The 20,330-nt window shown below is 46.6% G+C and overlaps 1 protein-coding gene and 1 long non-coding RNA gene across 2 annotated transcripts in view; one reads left to right on the top strand and one right to left on the bottom strand.

The window, feature by feature from the left end:
- LOC144152869 (plexin-B-like) overlaps positions 1 to 10,939 on the top strand; it is a 114,129-nt gene extending 103,190 nt beyond the window's left edge. Inside the window, exons 25-30 of the mRNA XM_077684383.1 lie at positions 3,103 to 3,287; positions 4,843 to 5,003; positions 5,974 to 6,121; positions 6,797 to 6,937; positions 7,023 to 7,097; positions 8,626 to 10,939. Of these exons, the coding sequence (XP_077540509.1) occupies positions 3,103 to 3,287; positions 4,843 to 5,003; positions 5,974 to 6,121; positions 6,797 to 6,937; positions 7,023 to 7,097; positions 8,626 to 8,733 (818 nt within the window). The 3' untranslated portion in view covers positions 8,734 to 10,939. The remainder of the gene's footprint in view (positions 1 to 3,102; positions 3,288 to 4,842; positions 5,004 to 5,973; positions 6,122 to 6,796; positions 6,938 to 7,022; positions 7,098 to 8,625) is intronic.
- Positions 4,774 to 15,972, bottom strand: LOC144152872 (uncharacterized). The gene is made up of 3 exons (XR_013319244.1): positions 15,819 to 15,972; positions 14,090 to 14,259; positions 4,774 to 5,078 (listed from the first exon to the last, which is right to left on the bottom strand). It is a non-coding gene; the product is annotated as an uncharacterized LOC144152872 (long non-coding RNA).
- Positions 15,973 to 20,330: the final 4,358 nt, after the last annotated feature.

Here is a 20,330-nt window from a genome sequence, read left to right as displayed (position 1 = left end):
AGAAGATAACACCACTCACGTTCTATGACCCAAGACCTTCTCAATCCTTCTAATCAAGCACACTCACGAAGCTTTCAAGCTGTGCCTAAAGAAAGGGATAAAAGTAAACGGCGTCTGTCCTCCGCGGAACTCACAGGCCAAGTGCGTCCTTCGCAACCTGTCACCGCCGTGAGGCCGAAGTGATTTTTGGCGCAAGGCATGCTGCTGGGCCTAGTTCAACAATTACTGCCGAATGTTTGGCCTCACAGGCTCTATAAAAGGTAGCTTGAAGGGAAATGACAGAATAACTAAAGGAAACGCAAGGAAAACGGCGAAAGCGTTGGAAGATGACGCTGTCTTGTGTCATCCGGTATTCCGTGTGGGGAAAATAGGGCGTGCCGTGTTGGCGATTTTGTTATCAGTATTTCCGCAATGCATCATCGAAATATGGTAAACTAAATACAGCGGCCCAGAATAATCTGAATTCAAACAAAGTGTGACCAATGAATATTTTAGTACTAAAACGCAATTATTACATTTATCGGAGTCAGGGGATCGCGTCCAGATTGTTCTGAGAATTCTGACGTAGCAATAGGAGATTTGGTTATGACTAATACAGTCGCACAGTATGCGGGCTGATCACCCGTATCTCCGCTGTAGTGCAAGACTAAATGCTTTGAGCACATCCTTTCACTGGACCTCTTACCATGCACAACAATGGCATGGCGACAGATATAAAATTGCGATTGCAGCCCTTTCAAGCAGCCACTAAGACGTGGGATACAGCCTTGATGAAGGTATGAAGTCGTAGGTGTCTCGACTGAGTCACCACCCACTTCCGCACTGCCCCAATAAGCCTCGCCTATTCGATTCGACCAACAGTAGGGCGCTGCTACCTACGAAGATTTGGGAAAATCGCATCAACACACTGCGCGAAGTAGCAGAAACTAGTGTCTCTTAAAGCCAACTGCCTAGCGAAATCCTGTTTGGGATTCTAGCAATCCGATTCTCTGCGCACGTTACTCGTTGACGTCACGATAACGAGGTTTCCGCCAAAGAGAATTGTCCCAACTCTACGGCGGTATTCTACCATCACGTGACCAGTCTCCTGAGTAATCCACGTTTTTTTTTATGCTATTTTGCGTGAGGCTTGTTTCCTTTTCATTTCTGACACGACACTGCGAACAATTCGCGAGAGTCCTTTGGTGGTCTCGACGCGAAACAACACATAGTTGGCTGCTTCCCACAGCAGTCCTTGTGCTCCCATCCTCTCCCTTTCTCTCGTGTCGTCCTATTACGTGCACGCAAGACTTTCGGAGCCCGAGGGCCGCGCCGTACCCAGCGACCGTGTCGGGCACCCTTTGTTTTTCGCCCCCCTCGCATCCATTGTCTCCGCACGCGCCTACTCCCACGCGCCACCGTTGCGCCATAAAGCGCGCATGCAGGCGCCCCGCCGCTGTCGCGAATCTTGTTTTGTAGGCTGCACACAGCGCGAGCACATTTCCCTAGCTGCCCTGGACGCATAAAGCTGCCGGGTAATCAGCTTAGCCTATCTTTATGATAGCGACCTGCTCCGAATGCAATCTAGACACGGAGCGAACGTCGTCAGATCCCGTCGAGCGCAGACAGGTCTTTCACACGTGTGCGGGGACATAGAGGTCGTAGCTCCCGATACTGGTTGTCACAGTGCCTTCGGAGCATAAAAAGCGAGCCAAAAAATCACACAGCTATAATTACTTTTTTGCTTAGAAATATCGTGATTTCACGTAGCGCATTCGTATCCCAAAGAAAAGGGAACTGTTATCAAGAACAGTATCAGGTCAAGAACTGTTATCAATAGCAGCATCAAGGAAACTGCTATCAAGAAATGGTCGTGTAAACCTATGAAGTAGCGAATACAGGTATTATTTTCGAGGCGCGATAACAAGCTGGGAATAGTTACTACCGTTTCATAACGCGAGTATTGACGCCAAACTTTTAACAATGAACGATTGCGTTCTTTTTTTTTTTCGTAGTTGGCTTATTACTTTTATCTCCGTTTGTATCTATACTGGTATTTTGACGCTAATTTCCTCAGTCCTGTATAGTTCAATGTTTTCCTTCTACTTTGTAGGTACCTCAGCAGGGCTTGAGAATACGCTGAATAGTAATAAAAAATGATGTACCCTTCATTAGCTCCGTTAAAAAACACATTCCTTTTTCTCACTACAGGACCGCTCAAAATGTTGGAGTGGCGTCGGTTCGCCATTAATGTACAGTCGGTCAAATCTTTAACTAGCGTTCGGGAGCGGCGACTTTTCATGCGTCAGCGGCATATGACGGAAGCCAAGTTGCAAATGTCGAGTTCCAAACAGGTCGGAAGCCAAGTTGCAAACAGGCCCATCGTCTGCTAGGCTGTTCCTTCCGAAGAGCGTCATAAGACTGAAAACTCGCAGCTCGCGCACGCTAGTTAAAGGTTTGGCCGCCTGTACATGCTAGATACCTGGACAAATTCTACTGCCAATGGAATTCTTTATAGTAACGTAAACGTTACTCTAAACGTTACGTTACTTCATTAAAAACGCGGGGCCCTGAAACGTTGTGCCTGTTCGTGGACACAGAAATCGACATTGCAGATTAGAAACCAGCGACTCAGGGTATACTTTTCCTTTAATTCTTACATTTTGGGCGTTATTGCACGCGCGTGCTTGCGTGCGTGCGTGCATGCTTGCGTGCTTGCATGTGTGTGTGTGTGCGTGTGTGTAAGCGGGCGAGGGCGTGCGTGCGTGCGTGCGTGCGTGCGCTCTAGATAGCGGCGTCAGGAAGTCCTACACACAACGTTTCTGTTATATTGATTTATTTAAATATTTAAATAGATACATCAAGGGTACTTTCGGGGGCGTGAGCAGTGAGCAAACAAAATGGCATGCGGAATATGGGGTGAAACAATACGGGTTACATGGCGGGATACAATTCTTTTATCGTCGTCCTAAAACGGCTGCTTTCGGTGATAATGGCAATGCTGGCAGGAAGATCGTTCCAGTCAGGTGCCCGCCGAACTGACCATACCTGGCCTAATTCCACTGAGGAACGCGACGACAGCTGCAGCAGTAGTGACCTTTCGGAGCCCGCCGTGCCACGCAGGGACGACGACGTACGGACCCATCAGCCCGCTGACGGCGCGGAATAACAACTACGAGAGCCAGTACGGCGGGGCCGTCAAGTACTGGCACCTGGTGAAGCCCCTGGACGACCGCCAGGAGTCACACCAGGACCAGAGGCACAAGGCCATCCCGGAGATCTTCCTCACCAGGCTGCTCTCAACCAAGGTACGGGTATTGTGTGTAAGGATGCACGTGTAACCTGAACGTGTGCTGACGCTTGTATAGATGCTCCTATTGTGCGGCACTCGACGTAGTGGCCGATCGCGGACAGACTGACAAGCGCCATCCGCTCTCTGTGTTCGCTCGAGGCCGCGTGTGTCTCATGAAGGCCAAATACAAAAACGGCCTTAAAGAAGGCGTTTGGCACGCTCCAAGGAACCTTAGGGGGTGCCGGTTATTTCCGAACTCTACATTGTACACAATAAGCATAGATGCCCTAGGTATTGTTTCAGTGTCCTCTATTCTACAGATCTATGTTGAATCATATATGCAGCCAAATTATTGAGAAGTGCATATTTGGCGACGCAGAACTGTTTTTACAACATTCAACTGAGTGGAGCGAGGCTCATATTAACAGACTCTAATCATACCACCTAGTAACCCCCTTTGAACGTGAAGAAGTGGGTGAAGAGTGTTTCGCTGCTAATAACTTAGGCTCACTGAATAACTAATTCCATCCATCCTCATAAGAAGACACCATGGCTTCACGGTGGCTTCCTTATGGCTACGCATGGCGGCGATATACACTGGGGACATAATTCATGTGGTCTCGGAGCTTAGCCTACATCAATAGCTAATGTCTATAACCAATAAAATTTAGTGAGTAACCTGAAGGCATTTCCCGCTAAACGCCCTTCATTGTATTATTAGGCTAAGAAAACCGCGCGTTTAAATATTTTCTGTACACAACCACGTCCATGAAAGTGACTTTCGATTACTGTGTGTCGTGTATGCCTGAACTCAGCAAAACTGGGCCGCGTGTTCAGAGGAGCTTACATACATCACCAAATCACTTCGCCGAAACTAAGTCTCTACCAGTGCCCACCCCGCTCGTAGCATTTGTTATGACCTGAAAACATCTTATGCGTATGCTACACAACGTTCAATTAACAGTTGATCGCCAGCTTGCTTACAAGAGCGCATAATCTATATTCAATGCGCCACTTTTGAAACGGCCGTGTAGCGCAGGTAATATGCAGTTTTCTATCATCGTGCTTACACACAAGAGGTCAGCACAAGTTGACGCGGTTCTGACTTCCAGTCAGCAGGAGATAGTGAATTCCTGTCTACGATGCGATTCCAATGGGGATCGCATTGGAATCGCATCACAAGGTTTCAGAAGCGAGATTAATACACTATTGCAGAATAAGACGTATTTTAGCCTTTTGTGCATACTTTAATCTAGTCTAAAGTAATAAAACTATGGGGCTCAAGTCTTAGTTCTTGTTTGTTCGTAGAAGTAATAGAAAATATGCGTTTGTGACAACTCATTGTAGAGTAACAGGTGGTACCGCAAAATCAGTATTACCTTGTATGCTCAAGAACTTTGGCTTTCCGGGGCTCATGAAATTCACGTCAAATGACCTTTCCGCAAATCTCGGCTAATTGGTTCAATTTCACGAGGGAAGAAGCGTAGTGTCAACACTCTGTCTTCGTTCTTCGCATTTATTCGTCTTTTCAGTCATGTATGCGCGAATAATTTTGCAATTGTCGTTCGCAGGGGACGGTACAGAAGTTTGTCGACGACTTTCTGCATACGATCCTGACAGTCAACGACACGTTGCCTTGCGCTGTAAAGTGGCTATTCGATCTGCTGGACACGACGGCGTCCACGTATGGCATAGTTGACGCCGAAGTGTCCCACGCCTGGAAGAGCAACAGGTCCGTCTCCTACGCACTTCTTCATGCCGTCTTACTTCTCTTGCTTCCGGAGGGCAGGCTTTTGCATTCAGTCAGCTGAAAGTCAATCAATAAAAGAAAACATTTGGTTCATAAACAACGCACCAGGCAAGCTCTATGTTAACATTGAAAGAAAGATCCGTTAGGCGATATTATTAATTTTAAAACACACATATAATGATGGGTTTTGCCGAAATCCAACATTACATTGTAACGCCTACTAGATGCATATCGGTCATGTAGTCACTCGTTTAATCATGAGAACAATAATTACTGGCGAAATTTACGTCTTCCCACGAGGCTTGAGCGCGAAACCTATGCTGTTGAGAATTTGTAAACCACCCGTGGGCCCGTGATAGCAGCTGTCACCTTCACTGGCGAATATCCCTGAGTAGGCAAATTGAATTTACTGGTGCGTATGCTGGCGTCGCAACCAACTGGGAATTTATGTATAGTCGTAAGTTTGTGAAGCCAGCTGTCATCGCCATTGGCCAATATGCCCTTGAGTATGTATGTTACCATTCTGAAGAACATTCGGAACTGCGAATAGAGGGGCTGCGAATCTGTATTATGCTGGCTTCATGAAACTATGGAGCAATGTAGGAGCACATTATGACCGGTGGAAGCTTTATACTTTCACTATCAAAGCCCGTAAGCCGACTTATGTATACCTCGAAAGCAATGTTCTGTGTGGCGTAGACGTAGATTAGTTGTCCGGTCACTTGCCCGTGACCGCATTTCCCTGGGTTCGCTTCGCGTTCCTGCCACTGACGACAGCTGTCATCGTCATTGGCCAATCCCCGTGAGGGGACTATTGTAACTGGCCAGCCCCCTTGAGTGAAAGCCACGTGAAAGTTTATTGTGGAGGTGTGATATAAAGTGCACGTTAACTCTGCTGACGACAAATTCGCAGCCCCTCAAAGTGATCGCCCCCGTTTTTTTTTTCTTTCAGCTTGCCCCTGCGCTTCTGGGTGAATCTAGTCAAGAACCCCGACTTCATATTTGACATTGACAAGACCCCCATCCTAGACGCCTGCCTCTCCGTCATTGCACAGACATTCATGGACGCCTGCTCCACAACAGAGCACAGACTTGGGAAGGTAACCGAACTGCCCACTTTTCCCGACCTAGATTTTTCTGTTTTTCCAATTCAAATTTTTACCATTTTACTTACGGAAGACACGCCTGTGCTACCAAGCACGCTGTGGTAGAGGGCTCTAGAATAATAGAATAATTTCGTTCACCTGTCAATCTCTAGCGTGCACCCAAATCTCGACACGGGGGGTTTACGTTTTTCACCTCAATCACAAAACCGGCTGATGAGGCCGGTATTGAACCTGCTACCACGGGCTTCGCAGCATAACGCCTTAGCCACTCAGTCACAGCGTCATGGCATCGATTATTTCACGGAATAATCGATATCAAGGTAGCGCGGATGAAGAAATAAGAAATTGCGAAACTACCGCACACCGTCGATGTACCCAATGAGAAGCCGGGCATATATAAGGAAACTGCGCCAACGAATTGTTCTTACCGTTATATGTAGGGACAATGAATTCAGTGGCATATCAGAAATGATAGCTGCAAGCCAATATTCCTTACCCTCTAATCCATGTGCTCGTCTCTGGTCTTTATTTTATTAATGTAACGAAGCACTGAACCAGAATTTAATTAGCAGCTCCTGATGTAAGTTTTATTTGTTGTTTGAAGTAGTGAAAAACAAAAAATGAACTACTGAAACCATACTCGTTTAACGTGCAATATTTCTCTTGAAGGATTCCCCATCTAACAAGTTACTGTTTGCGAGAGATATCCCAAGTTATCGGCGAATGGTGTGCAAGTTCTACCAGGACGTCGCTGCGCTGCCTCCAATCTCCGACCAAGAGATGGGGGCTGCTATGCATTCGCTATCAGCGGTGAGTGTGTCTTATCGCCGCTTCTGGGAAATACGCAGTTGCGAGAACAATCTCTAACGACCTTTAATCGCCATTGCTCTTGCAGGCACATGCCGGGGAAGTCGATGTCCTGAACGCCTTGAAAGAGCTGTATATTTATGTAACAAAATATTCCGAGCAGGTAAGGCTGTGTTGATTCTTTGAGAACGGCTGATAAGGTCACGCTGATAAGGAAACACTGAAGGCAGCTCCTTTCTATCATCGTACCAGCTACTCGGGGAATGTAGCTGGAGTTGAAGAGTAAACATTTGTGGAAGGACGAAGCACAGCACTGAAGAGGGTGACAAAAGTTAGAACAGGTGTAGGATTTAGGCTGACAGAAAGAACAGGAAGCAGACAAAAACAAACAGCGCTAAAACAGGACAAAGAGAAGCCGAGCCGAGACTGGGCCTTGTCTCGTCTCGACAGACAGTGCCCAGTCTCGTCCTGCCTTATCTTTGTCCTGCCTTAGCTCTGTTATTGAACTTTAGGTATGTACCAACAAGCCTGCACTGACACCGTTTTTCAGGAAAACAAAGCTTTGTACTGAGCGAGTCCCTACCAACTGAGTAAAGTATCCTCGCTAACACAGCTTCGGACCGCCAGTCGCACTCTGTCTTGCCAATCAGATATGGTGAGCAGCAAAAGCCACGCAATGATATCTCGTTTTCGGGAAACAGGGGCAAGAAGTAGGCAGTACACTCGGCATGGTTGTCGGTAACAGTGCACGACCACCGAAAAGAGGGAGCATATGCCGAAGTCTAGTACATGGCAACGGAAACGCTGGCTGAAATAACATCGAGTGTAACTTTAAACAGGACATGCTTCTCTAGAAATTTTTACCAGCCAAACCGAATATAAATATCCTCTTTACCGAGAGTAGAATATTTAGTTCGCTGGTATAGGACGGCAAGGTTGGCTTGGAAAGCATACAAAGCCTGAGAATTTTTAACATAGAGGTCTCCGATCATGATTGCGTTATTTCTAATTGAAGGTACAAGTAAATCATGACGTCAAGGCAGGCAAACGAATTAAAAACAGAAGATCTAACCAGAAGGCAGCATAGTGGATTGATACTTGGGGGAAGAAGGTGCTACATAACTTGGTTCAAAAAGGTGTCACCCAGTTGGTACCATATAGCTGCAACGCAAATTTCCCTTATCATAAGGGATTCAACAAAACATAAAGATATCTTGTGCGCTGCAAAAGCTATGGAACGCAGGCGTGCGTTTGCTCGTCGCCGAAGAAGAGACCCCTCCCAAGCGATAGCAAGCTGTTTAGGTCAGCTTTCGTCGGGTTTATCGGGCTCCGCAGAATGAGAAGGTTACGCCCACAGTACCAAGGCGAAAAAGCCCCGATGGAAAACAGAGTACAGAGTATCGAGCAACGTTTCCCGACCTAAAATAAATGTAATGTTCGAAGGACCCGTAAATGTACGTCTTGGTCAAATAAATCTCTAACAATCGGCCATGCCTGAGGGTCGTGGGAGAAACACGCGAAACAAGAGGTCTGAACTGCAGTCTTTCAACTTTTAACGCCTACAGAGAAACAAGATGTCACCATCGCAAATTTACAATAAGCAGAACTTTCGCCAGCAAGGCAGTCGCCTGTCGACCTCCTTCGCGACTTTCGTGGTGGCTTTCGGTGACATTTCGTTTCCTCTCGCCCAGATCCTGGAAGCGCTCGAAGACGACGAGGCGTGCCAGGAGCTCCAGCTTGCCCAGAGACTCGAGACTGTGGCGTGCACACTGAGCGCCGAGCGGACTTTGCCGTGCTAGAAGTGCTCGACACCGGCGGCGTGGACGCGCCATGCGGTGAACACGTGCGTGCAGTTCTCCCGCATTCCTCGAGGCACAACAAGGTCGCTGCTTCGGTCACATAGCCTTCGGAACGTGCGGCCCTCTACCAGCGCTGCACATCGTCCTCTAGCGACATGCCATGTGATCAACCTCCACTGTACAGAAATCATAGCAGGACCCTTTTCATTCTGGTGCTTGCGGTGTCCGGCTCGTCGCTGTGCCCGTGAACTTGAGGCGCTGTTGTTCATTTGTCGCTTTCTTTTCAACCCAAGCGAGCTGGGAAATGTGCTTGGCGCTTCAGCGGCTCTTGGATGTGTGTCCGTGCTGTTTCTTTCTCTTCTTATATCGGAGAACCCACATTCGTGCCTGAGTGTGCGCTCGCTAGCTCGTTGGTGAGACTGAGAAGTGACGCTCTTTGACGCCTAAAAGAAACTGATTGCGCGAACAACGTGTTTTACGGAAGTCGTGGTGTGAGAGAGTTTTGTACGTTAGACAATGAGTTCATTCATTCACAGGCAGGGTCTCTTCCTTTGTGTTGTCTCCAGTGCGGCTGCAGTACGTGCTGCTCGGTAGACTGAGTGAGCCAAGAGACGCCTTGCAGTGGTTTATTCAGTGAGATAAAAAAGTATTTGCTGGCAATCTATCAACAACTCTTGTATAAAGCTGTGCTCATCTCTCGATTCTTTTCAGAAGATGCTTGATTGTCTGTACAAACAATATAGTTTTTATTTTGCTCGTTATGCTATTAGTAGGCGGATCCCCTCGTTTGATAATTTTGTATAGGGAATATTCATGAAGTGCAGAAAAGAGTCAGTCAGTCTGTACAAGCCTTTCTTTTCTGCATATCGTTATTCTGGTTACAGCGAAAGGAATAACACGGTGAAAAAGTTTTCGAAGTTTGCAGATTTGTTCATTATTGGCTGATCATGGCTTTATAAAGCTGTTCTCACCAAACATAATGAACAATTTTGGGAAGCCGGTAACTGTCATTTCCCTCCTTTTCCCGCGGTAAGATAACATGAGATGATATAGTTTAACTCGCGTACCTACTCAAATCACGAGAGGAAAGAAAGGCTTTGTTGATTTGAGGGATTGTTTCCTGTTGCAGGTGCATTATATATTTTTTCATATTTATCGACGTTGGTTTTTTATTTTACGCGTACAAAAACATTTATGTAAGCGTTCTGAAATGTCGTATGTCTGTTGTACTACGGACGCTCGATTGTCGAGCGGCCGTGGTTGTACCTACTAAACCAAAGATCTCGAGTCTCGATAGGGTCAATGTTATACACGAAGATTTTCGGCTCCAAAGCTCTGCTTGTCACACTATTAAGTCGCTTACACTGCGAGTTCAGCTTTCGCACATTAAACAGCATAGAATTAATACTATTACGTACACCTTATCAGGTGATAAATCTCTTCCTTGATAAATATCCTTAAAAACCTGGTTACTTTGTAGTTGATCTAGAGTTTCCTCATGCAACAAGGTTATCTAAAAAGTAAAGCGATTGTTCCAAGTTTGCCGTAATCCCAAGGTTACAAAGTAAGTGTCAGAGCGAAAGATTCCTTCTGTCCTACTAAGTTACCAGCAAATGCGTCATTGACGTGATAGATGTTTGTGATGCTTGAAACACGGCCTTTAGTGTGTAAGAGTGTATAGGCGGCAAAAGAAGCAGAGAGGATTTTTCGTATTAAAGCGGGGCTAAGCAAAACAAAGAAACAAACATCACATTACGAGCGAACAGCGGGAGCGTCTTGGCTGCGTAGTTTGCGTTCAATTCTGTGACCTTCGCTAATAGAGCACGCAACCAGCGCACGAAATAGGCAATGGTCATCCCATTGCCAGATACAGGGTCCTAAATGTTCTTTTCTGTGCATGTCCTATGCACCTGTAATTATTTACACTTCAGCTGCCTTGTCGGTGTTAGCTGTCGTCACCGCCTGGAAAGAAAAACACGGCAGGAGGCGGAGTTGGAAGTGTTGTACATGATTGAGCTGTAGTACTCGATGATTTTTCCGCTGGAAAAGTGCTTTCTCCTCTAGTGGTCTCTTTTGCCTCACGTGGCAGTGGCGGCTGAGATAGTTTGGCGTTTTGAGGCTATTTTTTTACGAAAAGAAGACAAAGAGTCAAGTGCATTTTTGGCATTCCTTTGTGAAGAAGGTGTGAATAAAGGGTATGGAGACTTTAGCACCATTCCGATGACGTGTATGCGTTCTTTTGCTGAGCCGTGTAAACTTCACGGATTAGCCATTTAAAGGGAACATGCAACACATTCGATAAGCGATTTCACTTTTTCCTTTGGGTCTGGAACCACTGCGAAAGCTATAATTATCGCTAGCATGTAACGGCACTGCGTGGTTTGAACGTCGCACCAGATGCGCCTTCTATTTATACTTCGTCTTTGTGCCTTTTTTAAAAAGTTGCTTCGAAAAGCGTTCATTGCTGCAACTGAAGGAAAACCTGCCAGCAGCCGCTACATGGCTTTCGTGACGTAATCCGAGCCGTCCAAGAACGTCAAGACCAGGAAAGATAGAAAAATATTTTGAGTGAGTTTACAAGTTATCTGATGGGCATATAGCAGTAATTTGGTTGATTGATTGTGGGGTTTAACGCGCCGACGCAACGAAGGCGATGAGGGCGCCGTAGTGGAGGGCTCCGGATTAATTTTGACCACCTGGGGATCTTTAACGTGCGCCGAAATCTCGTACACACGGGCGTTTTTGCTTTTCGCCTCCATCAGAAAAGCGGCCGCCGCGGCCGGGAATTGAACCCGCGACCTCGTGCTCAGCAGCGCAACGCGCCTTAGCCACTGAGCCACCGCGGCGGGTCAGCAGTAATTTCTGGTTGAGCTACTTTGCGACACCCTAATCTAAGTACTCGGTGTGTTGGGTGACTACGTTCTGTAAGCGTTTAATATTTTTAAAAAAGTTGAAAAAAGTGTTGCAGGGTTCTTATAAAAAACGCAGTGAAAGGCCTTATTCCACAATGAATGGATTTGGCGGTTTTTGATGTCATTTTAACAAGTTTGAGTTCATTCAAGTGATAACACACCCGATAAAGCGCTAAGGATGCTATTTATAAAGCAGCCTGAAAATAACTTTTTGGTCTTGATTAGTGTTAATTGAAACATCACATTCCCGTAATGGCGTGCGAGCTCTTCCTTTGGCAACTAACGTTGTCGAAATAAATTGCAGCGCAGCGCGCTCTAGAACGCTGCAGTTCACCAAACGGGTATTGATTGCGCTACATGTGTGGCGAAAGTTTCACAATCCCAGTGTTTCAATGGAACGGGGGCAAGCTATCTTCTGTAAAACAGTTATTTATTGCATTCGTCCCAAAAGTCATCGTTCGGTGCAGCCGTAGCATATAATTCCTGAAGGCACCTGGAAATGATATGCGCGCCGAAATTATCAGACCGAGCTGATAAATGACAACACGGTGATAGTACAACAGATGTGCGATTTAAAGTACGGGCAGGACATATTTTTCAAGAATACATACATGTACTCAAAAACTGAAAAGGAGTACAATGAATTTGATACTCAGCAGGAATACCTGAATATTTTGTGTGGTTTTTTTAACGGTATAGGGTAGGTTGCAAAATGAGAGACAGGTTGATATTTATTTGCCGTTTGAACTCTAAGTCAATCGTTAAGTATTAAGTTAAAACTATATTGTAATACCATAATTATCCTACCTCTATGATATATTTAATTTCCTTATATTGTGTTAGCGCCCTAATACGGTGAAAAAACCAACCGTCTCGCCTTCACCCAACCTTTTATCTTCTATTATGAACAGTAAAAAGCAACAGGCCCACTACTTCTTGCGAGGAAGAAGCTGCAAATATTGTGTTACTGTCTGACGATATTTATTTCAGTAAAAGTAAATCGAATCAACCTTTAGTTGGAATCAGCAGTGTAGATGTCAGGAGCATGTACAAAAAGACAAAAGGAGAAGTCTGATTGGTCCCCACGCCCCCGGAAGTGCCCGGAAGTGCCTCTATAAGGCGAATCTACTCTTCCCATAATTCCTACGTTGGCGCGCGATTGCACAGACATTTCCTTCTCTAGCATATCTTAGGAAGAAGCCCTATGGGTGGCGGTGACTATTTGCTATTCGAACCGGTGTTCAAGAGCAAGAGAATAGTCATACAGTTAAACCTGGATATAACGAAGTTGACGAAATCTCGATATTTTTTGTTACATGCAGGTTTCGAGTTAAGGCTCGCGTGAATGAAGCAGAAACAAAACCGGAAGGCTAGACATCAGTGAAGGTGAACTCACCCTTCAAGAACTTATTTGAGCGTAAAAAAACTGCGTGTTTGCAGCTTCTGCTTTCGCACGATCTTAGGCACTACGCGGCGCTTCAAAAAAGCAAGCTCACTTAGCCCCGTATTCACAAACGTAACTTAGCTATTACTTTTGCCCTTTGGAACTTTTTGATTCCAAACGCGTTTAAAGAACTAAACTCAGGCTGAAAAGGCGCCTTTTCGCGAACTTGATGCCCTCTTCAGCACTCACAATTGTTGAGGGGGTGCTAGCTTGGATACTGTACCGGGTGGCAACGGCATTTACAATTGCAAGCTTCCCTTGAAAAGAGAAAACGTTTCGTTTTCTGGCAGAAGTACTCATCATAGACGAACCAGCCACACAGACAGCAATGAAGATGCGCGCATAACGCCGACAGGAAGGCCTAGCACCTGGAAACTTAAGTGTGGAACCGACACCGCACTCAGACGTAGAAGCGCACGGTCGTTGCTGCGTGGGCAGAAAAAAGTGTAGTGTAGTTACCTTTGCGTTGTGGTTTCACGCTGCAAAAGCGAAACCTCAAGTGTATGCTACGTTAGCCATTAGATGGCGCTAGGCGCTCCGTTCTTCATCATCGTCATCATGACAAATTTTGTTTTGAGCATTTCTAGACGTTTTTGTAGCTGCTGGCTCCATAAAGGGGTGCTAGTACTCGGCATGTTAGTGAGTTTCTCCCATCTATTTTTAGTAAAAGTTCAAAAAACAATGACGGATCAGCTCAGCGAGTTCGTTACATCATGGTTAACCGCCGCAATGCTTTCGTTTAATAGAGGTCGAAACACATGGGCTTTAAGGGGGGTAGCAAAGGGGAATTGAAAAACTTCGTTAAATCCAGGAATTTGTTACATAGAGGTTCGTTACATCCGGGTTTGACTTTATTGCAGCAAGTTGTGAATGTGAAGAAAAGTGGTTTTTGAACCCCCCCCCCCTCCCCCTCCCCCTCTACCTCTTTCGCCACGGCTGGAGCTACCGCAAATGCTGGATGCCCGCCTAGAGACTGCGTTCTGGAACAGTTCCCACTCACCTTCAGATCATGCAGCCCTGGCACTGAGGTGGGCAGAGAACCGGGTTCAAGCATTCCTTCTTGCAGTAGCTCGGACATTTTCCGGCCGGCGCTGCGAGAGCCGCCATTGCCAAGAGGCAAAGCGCTAGAATCGCAATGAAGACGAGCTGGCGAAGGTTTACCGTTGGGACCTGTAGATGTATCAATGCGTGCGATCATTACCAATGGTCACGAATAAAGGTCGCTACACTCGCAATGGGAAGATTGTCAACAGCAGGTATTGTATAAGTAAAGACGGAGGCATTATATGAATATAACATGTTAAGCCAAGATATTAACAAAGAAACCACTTCTAAGCAGCTGGAAAGATTACCCAAAAGTGATTAGAAATATGCAGAAACACTTATTTCTCTATACTGAAAACTGGTACGGGATTTACGTAGAAGTTCGAGGAATAAACGGGCTATAGCGTGAGTTGGGTCCATTTTATTCTTGCTCCGTGATTGGGTCTCACGTTGTATAGTACCCGTGTTAAGACATTGCATACGGCACCGGCTCTGGCTCAGTGAAAAGTAAGCACACCAGGGCAGGTGCCATCGGCATTTTTGGGCCCAGTGCGCTCGAGAAACCCTGTTTGTTTTTAGGCGTGGCCGCCCGGGATGTGTCGGCGTTACTAAAACCATCCGCAAAGGAGCGGTAGGGGCAATTTCATCTATACGTCGAATTAAGCCTGGCAGGAGCTTGGCTTTCTGCTCTATATGGGAATGAAGCGGAAGAAAATGGCTGAAACTCGGGAACACACAAAAGCACACACAAACATTAAAACCACCGAAACGTACGTGACAACTGGCAGATGCAAGAGCGCACACACAGCGCACTGACTGGAGTTTAGTGAAGGGAAACGTTCACAGAATGTTGTTCAAGGTGCAGCCACGGAGAAAAGACACAAAGACCCTCCTAGCCCGTGTCACCGCTGCAGTCGGGTGCCGTGGGCCGATTACATCGGTGAGATTCAGGCGTCCATCAGCACGCAGTCCCAAAGTCATTTTCATGGTTAGCCGCGGGGAATAAATGGGGGACACCCACAGTACATGCCGACGTCTTCACGAGCACTGTGCAGGCTTGGCAGAAAGGGGAGTTAACTCGGTGCGTTTCATGCACGTTTTGTCTTCCACGAAGCGTCGTGCACAGGCAGCCAAAAGAAGTTGTTGTTAAGAGAACCAAAATTATGTTGTGGCTCGCAGAAGTGAATAATAAACAGCTTTTGAGTGTTGTGTTTTAATCATGAAGTAATCTCACGGGAATGAAAAAAAAAGTGAGAAATTTCAACCGTCAGGTGCGTTTTTTTTTTTCCTTCTTACGTATTTTTCGCTATATAGAGCCACTGCCCCCTAGGTACCAAGCCGTTTCGTAAACTGCCTCAGGCGCTGCAGCGTTACGACGAGTCACTGTCGTGGTTGGACCCCGTATACAAAATCCTGGGCTTGCCTTTTGAGTGGTTTACGACTGCACCCATGGGACAAAGACAGCAAGCTTAATCGTTGTCCTGTTTATTTTAACTTGCCGAACCGAGCAAACAACACGTAGGTCATCGGCGTCAATAAAAAAGGAACCAGCCCCTGTATTTTCGAGAAATGCTTGTATTAAAACAGTGCACGTAGATCGTGCAGTGACGACGAACGTCAGGCGAGTACGGGAAAACACACGAAAAGTCGCGCAGCCAGGCACGAAGAAAGGAAGACGGGCTCACCATCCTTGCTGAAGCAGTTTCCGCAGCTGTGGAGTGCGGTACGTGTTCGGGTCAAGAGGGGCGGTTTTATGCCGCAGCTCAGCCAGTTAACAAACCTGCGCCTTATCATCTACAGATAACACAGCTCCGCGCGAGCATGGTTCGGGGTTTACCGGCATAGATACGGCGAAGGTGAGTGGCACGCGGCCCAAGAGAAGCGAGTGTTGGCAACCTGAAGGATTTTTTCCGAGGTTTTGCCAACTGGGAAGTAACGTTTCTCCGGTAGTTTCAAAGGAGTGATGTACACGGGTTGGAGGAAAAGGAGGGGTGGGAGCGTCACAATGCGGGAACAACTTGGGGGCGGAAGCACGCAGATGGAAATAAAGAGCGAGCGAGAATTCGGGGAAAACGTAGGCCACTACGCTTAAGAGAGAATCACCAGACTGCATCTAGTCCACAGATAACACACCTGGATAAGATACAATAATTGGTGTTGAAAAGCTGAAGTTAAAGCACGAAGCTGAGGAATGGCACGAATAATAAAAACCGTATCTTTATTTTCTCAACAATCTCTGCCTTTCTATACTTTGTATCTTTGAAATTTTGAGAGCACACTTTTATTACCTTTCAACGTGAAAACTCAGAAAGGTAGTCGCGCGCTTTGAAATGCAGTTAAAAATTGCACATTACTTTCGAGTATACCACTATAAAGCCAAAATATTACAGGATCACATTCTGCAGGAGAAAAAAAAGACAAAGTCAAAGTCAAAAGTCAAATCAATTTTATTTCTGTGTAAAGGTATACAAACCTATTAATATACAGACGAGGGTCCCAGAGTCCGCAGACTGTAACGGGACCCTCTATAAAAGGGCAAAAAGTGAGTTTGTCGGAGCAGTGATTAAGAAATAAACATGAGCAAACGTACTAAAGACAGAAGAGAAATACAAATAACTGCATAGTTTTATAATTATCAAACATTGGTCTAAACTAAGTACATACAAATGCATATAAAATATGCATATGCATATATACATACAAAAGTAACATTTGCGGCAGCCGGGGAATAACAGACAGCGGTCCTGCAGTCGTATCTGGAAGCTAAACAGGTCACGGCCACATTCTTGGAAGCTCGCACTAATCAGACCTTCTCTTGTCAAGTACGGCGCCGCCTTCTGTCCCGACCGCAGCACTCGTTTCATTGCAAAGGAGACAAAATACAAACGCTCCTGCGGGGGCATTGTTCAGCATACACTAAAGGGAGCCAAGTGAAATGCGAAATTTAGTGCTTCTTTGTATCCATGAAAGCTCATGTTTCAAGGAGATTGAACCTTAGGTTCGAAAGTTATGGGGGCAGTGGGTTTCAATACAACTCACAGCACACCCTATGATTGAGCGATGAAGGATATAAAAAACTAGCAAGGCCAACGAGATATAAATCACTAAATAATTGTTACTTGTAAATACCAATTACTTCCGAACCAGACAGCTTTCAGCCAGGATTATATTTTTCGATGAAATAAAAATACTTTTATGTACCCATGATTGTCACCAGGCCTGCTTCTGCCGTACAAATTGCGGGACCAAACAATTATGCAATGCCCACAAAAACACGAACCACAGAAAAAATTCCCCCGCATTTCCCCGAGGGGGAGAATGTGAAAGTGCGAATGCACGGTTGTCGGCCCGCTTGCGGCGCTTGCGCTCGGCCCCCGCAGCCCACCGCCTCGCCGCCTTCTCTTCCATCTCTTCCATCGGGTTTGTAGTATCACGTGTACACCACGCAGTTATCAAGCCGCTATAACGCCGCTGAGTCGCCAACGCATGCCGCTGACGACGTAGTTTGAATGCGTTAAAGATATAAGGCGCGTCACTAACACTGACATCACCGTCGCGTCCGTGGCTTGGTCGGTAGAGCGTCGCGCTGCGGCCGCAAAGTCCTCGGATCGAGACCTGGCGCCGGATGCTGTTTCTTTTTTAAATATAGAGGAGCACTGCGGACGCCGCCGCCGCCGCCGCCGCCGCCGGCGGTGGATGGTTTGGGGTCGCTTATAAAGTGCATTCGCACTTAAAAAAAAAAAAAAAAAGCCTTAACTTCCGTGGCGAGTTACGGCTGTATTGGTGGCAGGGCTATAGCCTTGCTTTCGGCGGTGATTTATAGCGATGAAAAGGGCAAAGATAAATCCTTACCTTTGGTGGCGCCTCATGGCTGTGAAAATCGTAGCGGCATACGATTTTCACAGCCTCGCGCAGCGTAGTAAAGTGGATTCGCATCGTTACGACGGTGTTACCGACACCAATTCCCACACAAAGGGCTACAAACCTGAAAGAACATTCGCCTAGGGATTGCGCCAAAATCCACGAGTCACAACACGGGTAAGGGTCTGTGAATTGTGGCATCAGACTTCCATTCAAACCGTACTCCTAAATCAATACGTCACCGGGGAGTAATTCCACCATGCAACGTATCAGGAGCACAGTGACGACACATTCCCGAAGCTAAATGAAATCAAGCTGTGCGCACGAGTAGATAGCGCAAGCGGCAACCACCTTTGAGCGAGCGGCTCGTGCGACGAATAGCTTAGAGCGATTGCAAGCGAAGGAGTGGCGCTCGCCCCGGTTAAACTCGCACATCGCGCAAGTGCATTCACCATTAATGGGTTGGGAGCTAGGCTCATCACTCGCGAGTGGTGAGTACACTAGCAATGACGAGTGCTGAGCCCCGCTCCCACTCGTGAATAGGGAGTACGCTCGCACTCGCGAGTGGTGGGCGGGTGTCACCGGGAGTGGCGTTCACAACCACTTGCGCTCGCACTCGCACTCGTCAATCCTAAGCGTGGCGAGGCTCCCTTACCACGCACTCGTTAGTGCGGTGAGTGGGGCTATGGGAGTGCACTCATGAGAGAGCCTGCCGACCTATGCCTGCCACTATCAAAGCCATGACTTACAGGCGAAGGCAAACCTACAGCCAGCCACTAACATGCCCATAATACGACACCGAAGGAAAGGCTATATCCTCGCCATTTTCCCAACCTTAACTCGCCGCCGAAAGCGAAACAATAGCGCTGCCCTAAAACGGCCATAACTGGCCGCCCTTTTCATTTTCCCCGCCATAAATTGCCGCCATTTTCATAGCCGGAACTCACCGGTGAATTTAAGGCGAAATTCTCTTGCCATATTACGAGCCATGAATTTCAACGCAACACTCTGTATCTAACTCTGACTCAGAGACAAGTTTTGCTATAACTGATGTCAAGCGAATTCCGCTTGTCACAAGAAGTGAGGTAGCAATGGCGCTCGAAGCAATGAAGAAAGGCAAATCTGCAGGAGATGGCAGTACGGCCGATATATTGTTCCATGGTCGGGACATTGCGCTAACAAAGCTTGCAGCCCTACTCGCAGTGCCTGGGGACTTTATCGGTGCCAAAGGCGGGGAAAAACGAGAATTTAGTTCTAATAGACAGAAAGCTGATCTCACAGAGCTCAAAAATTACAAACCCATCAACCAGCTTTCAATTACATTTATGTGATTTACAAAGATAATTCTCAACTGCAATATAGCGACTTTAGTCCTTCAACAGCCACGAGAACAGGCCGGTATTAGGAAAGTTTTCTTAATTTTAGACCATATTCGCGCTATCAACCAGGTAATCGAAAAATGTTCAGAGTATGATACATATTTGTGCATGTCATTTATAGGTTATGCAAAAGCATTTGACTCAGTGCCCACTTCAGCAGTAATAAAGCGTTGCGTTATACGGGGTCGACAAACCATATATTGCGCTCTTCAAAGATATATATGACGGATGCATGGAATCTATACGGCTCCATCAAGAAACTCGTGAGATTCACATACAAAGGGTGTCGGACAAGCGGATATAATGTCTATGCATTTATTTACAGCCGGTACGAAGGGTGTGTTCAGAAAGATTAGTTCAATAGAAACATGCGTGCGAATAAATGGGGAATATCTGAGCCACCAAAGGTTTGCAGACGACATTGTCTCGTTCAATCAAACCAGCCCGAAATATGAGAGCATGCTTCGCCAGGTCTGCTTGGAAAGTTTGGTTGCAGAACATTAAAATAAAAGCAAAAAAATCAAAGGTTATGTTCAAAAAGCCCGCCAATGAATGTGGCCAAAATTTTCGCAATCGGCTGGACCATCGGCGTAGCACTTTCACTGCTCCAAAGTTTTTGCATAGCCTTAGAGCTTTCACTACCCCCAGACCTCCCTCCCCCCTCCAAAAACAGAACACACTGACGATTACTATGCTCTCTCAGGCAAAATTTGTGCGCAGCGCGAACTGCAGTCTTCTCGATCTCGGAGCATATCTACTGGGTATTAGGAAGCGATCGCGGGACCAGCGACGGCACGCGGCGCCGGCGTCGCAGCCGCCGAGCATGCTGTTGAAAATCGTCCTTGAACCTCCCGCTCAAATGTCACGTGATTCGGATGAGACACGATCGGAGAAGGATCTGGCGAACGTGTGAGGGGGAAGGCACTCCATGGCAGCGACGCATGACGAAAGGGTGAG

This window comes from Haemaphysalis longicornis, unplaced genomic scaffold (assembly GCF_048455015.1).
Source record: "Haemaphysalis longicornis isolate Haplotype H1 unplaced genomic scaffold, Haemaphysalis longicornis Haplotype H1 scaffold_9, whole genome shotgun sequence".
Classification (NCBI taxonomy): domain Eukaryota; kingdom Metazoa; phylum Arthropoda; class Arachnida; order Ixodida; family Ixodidae; genus Haemaphysalis; species Haemaphysalis longicornis.
Note: the sequence above shows the minus strand (reverse complement) of the source record. Positions and strands in the feature narration are given on the sequence as shown.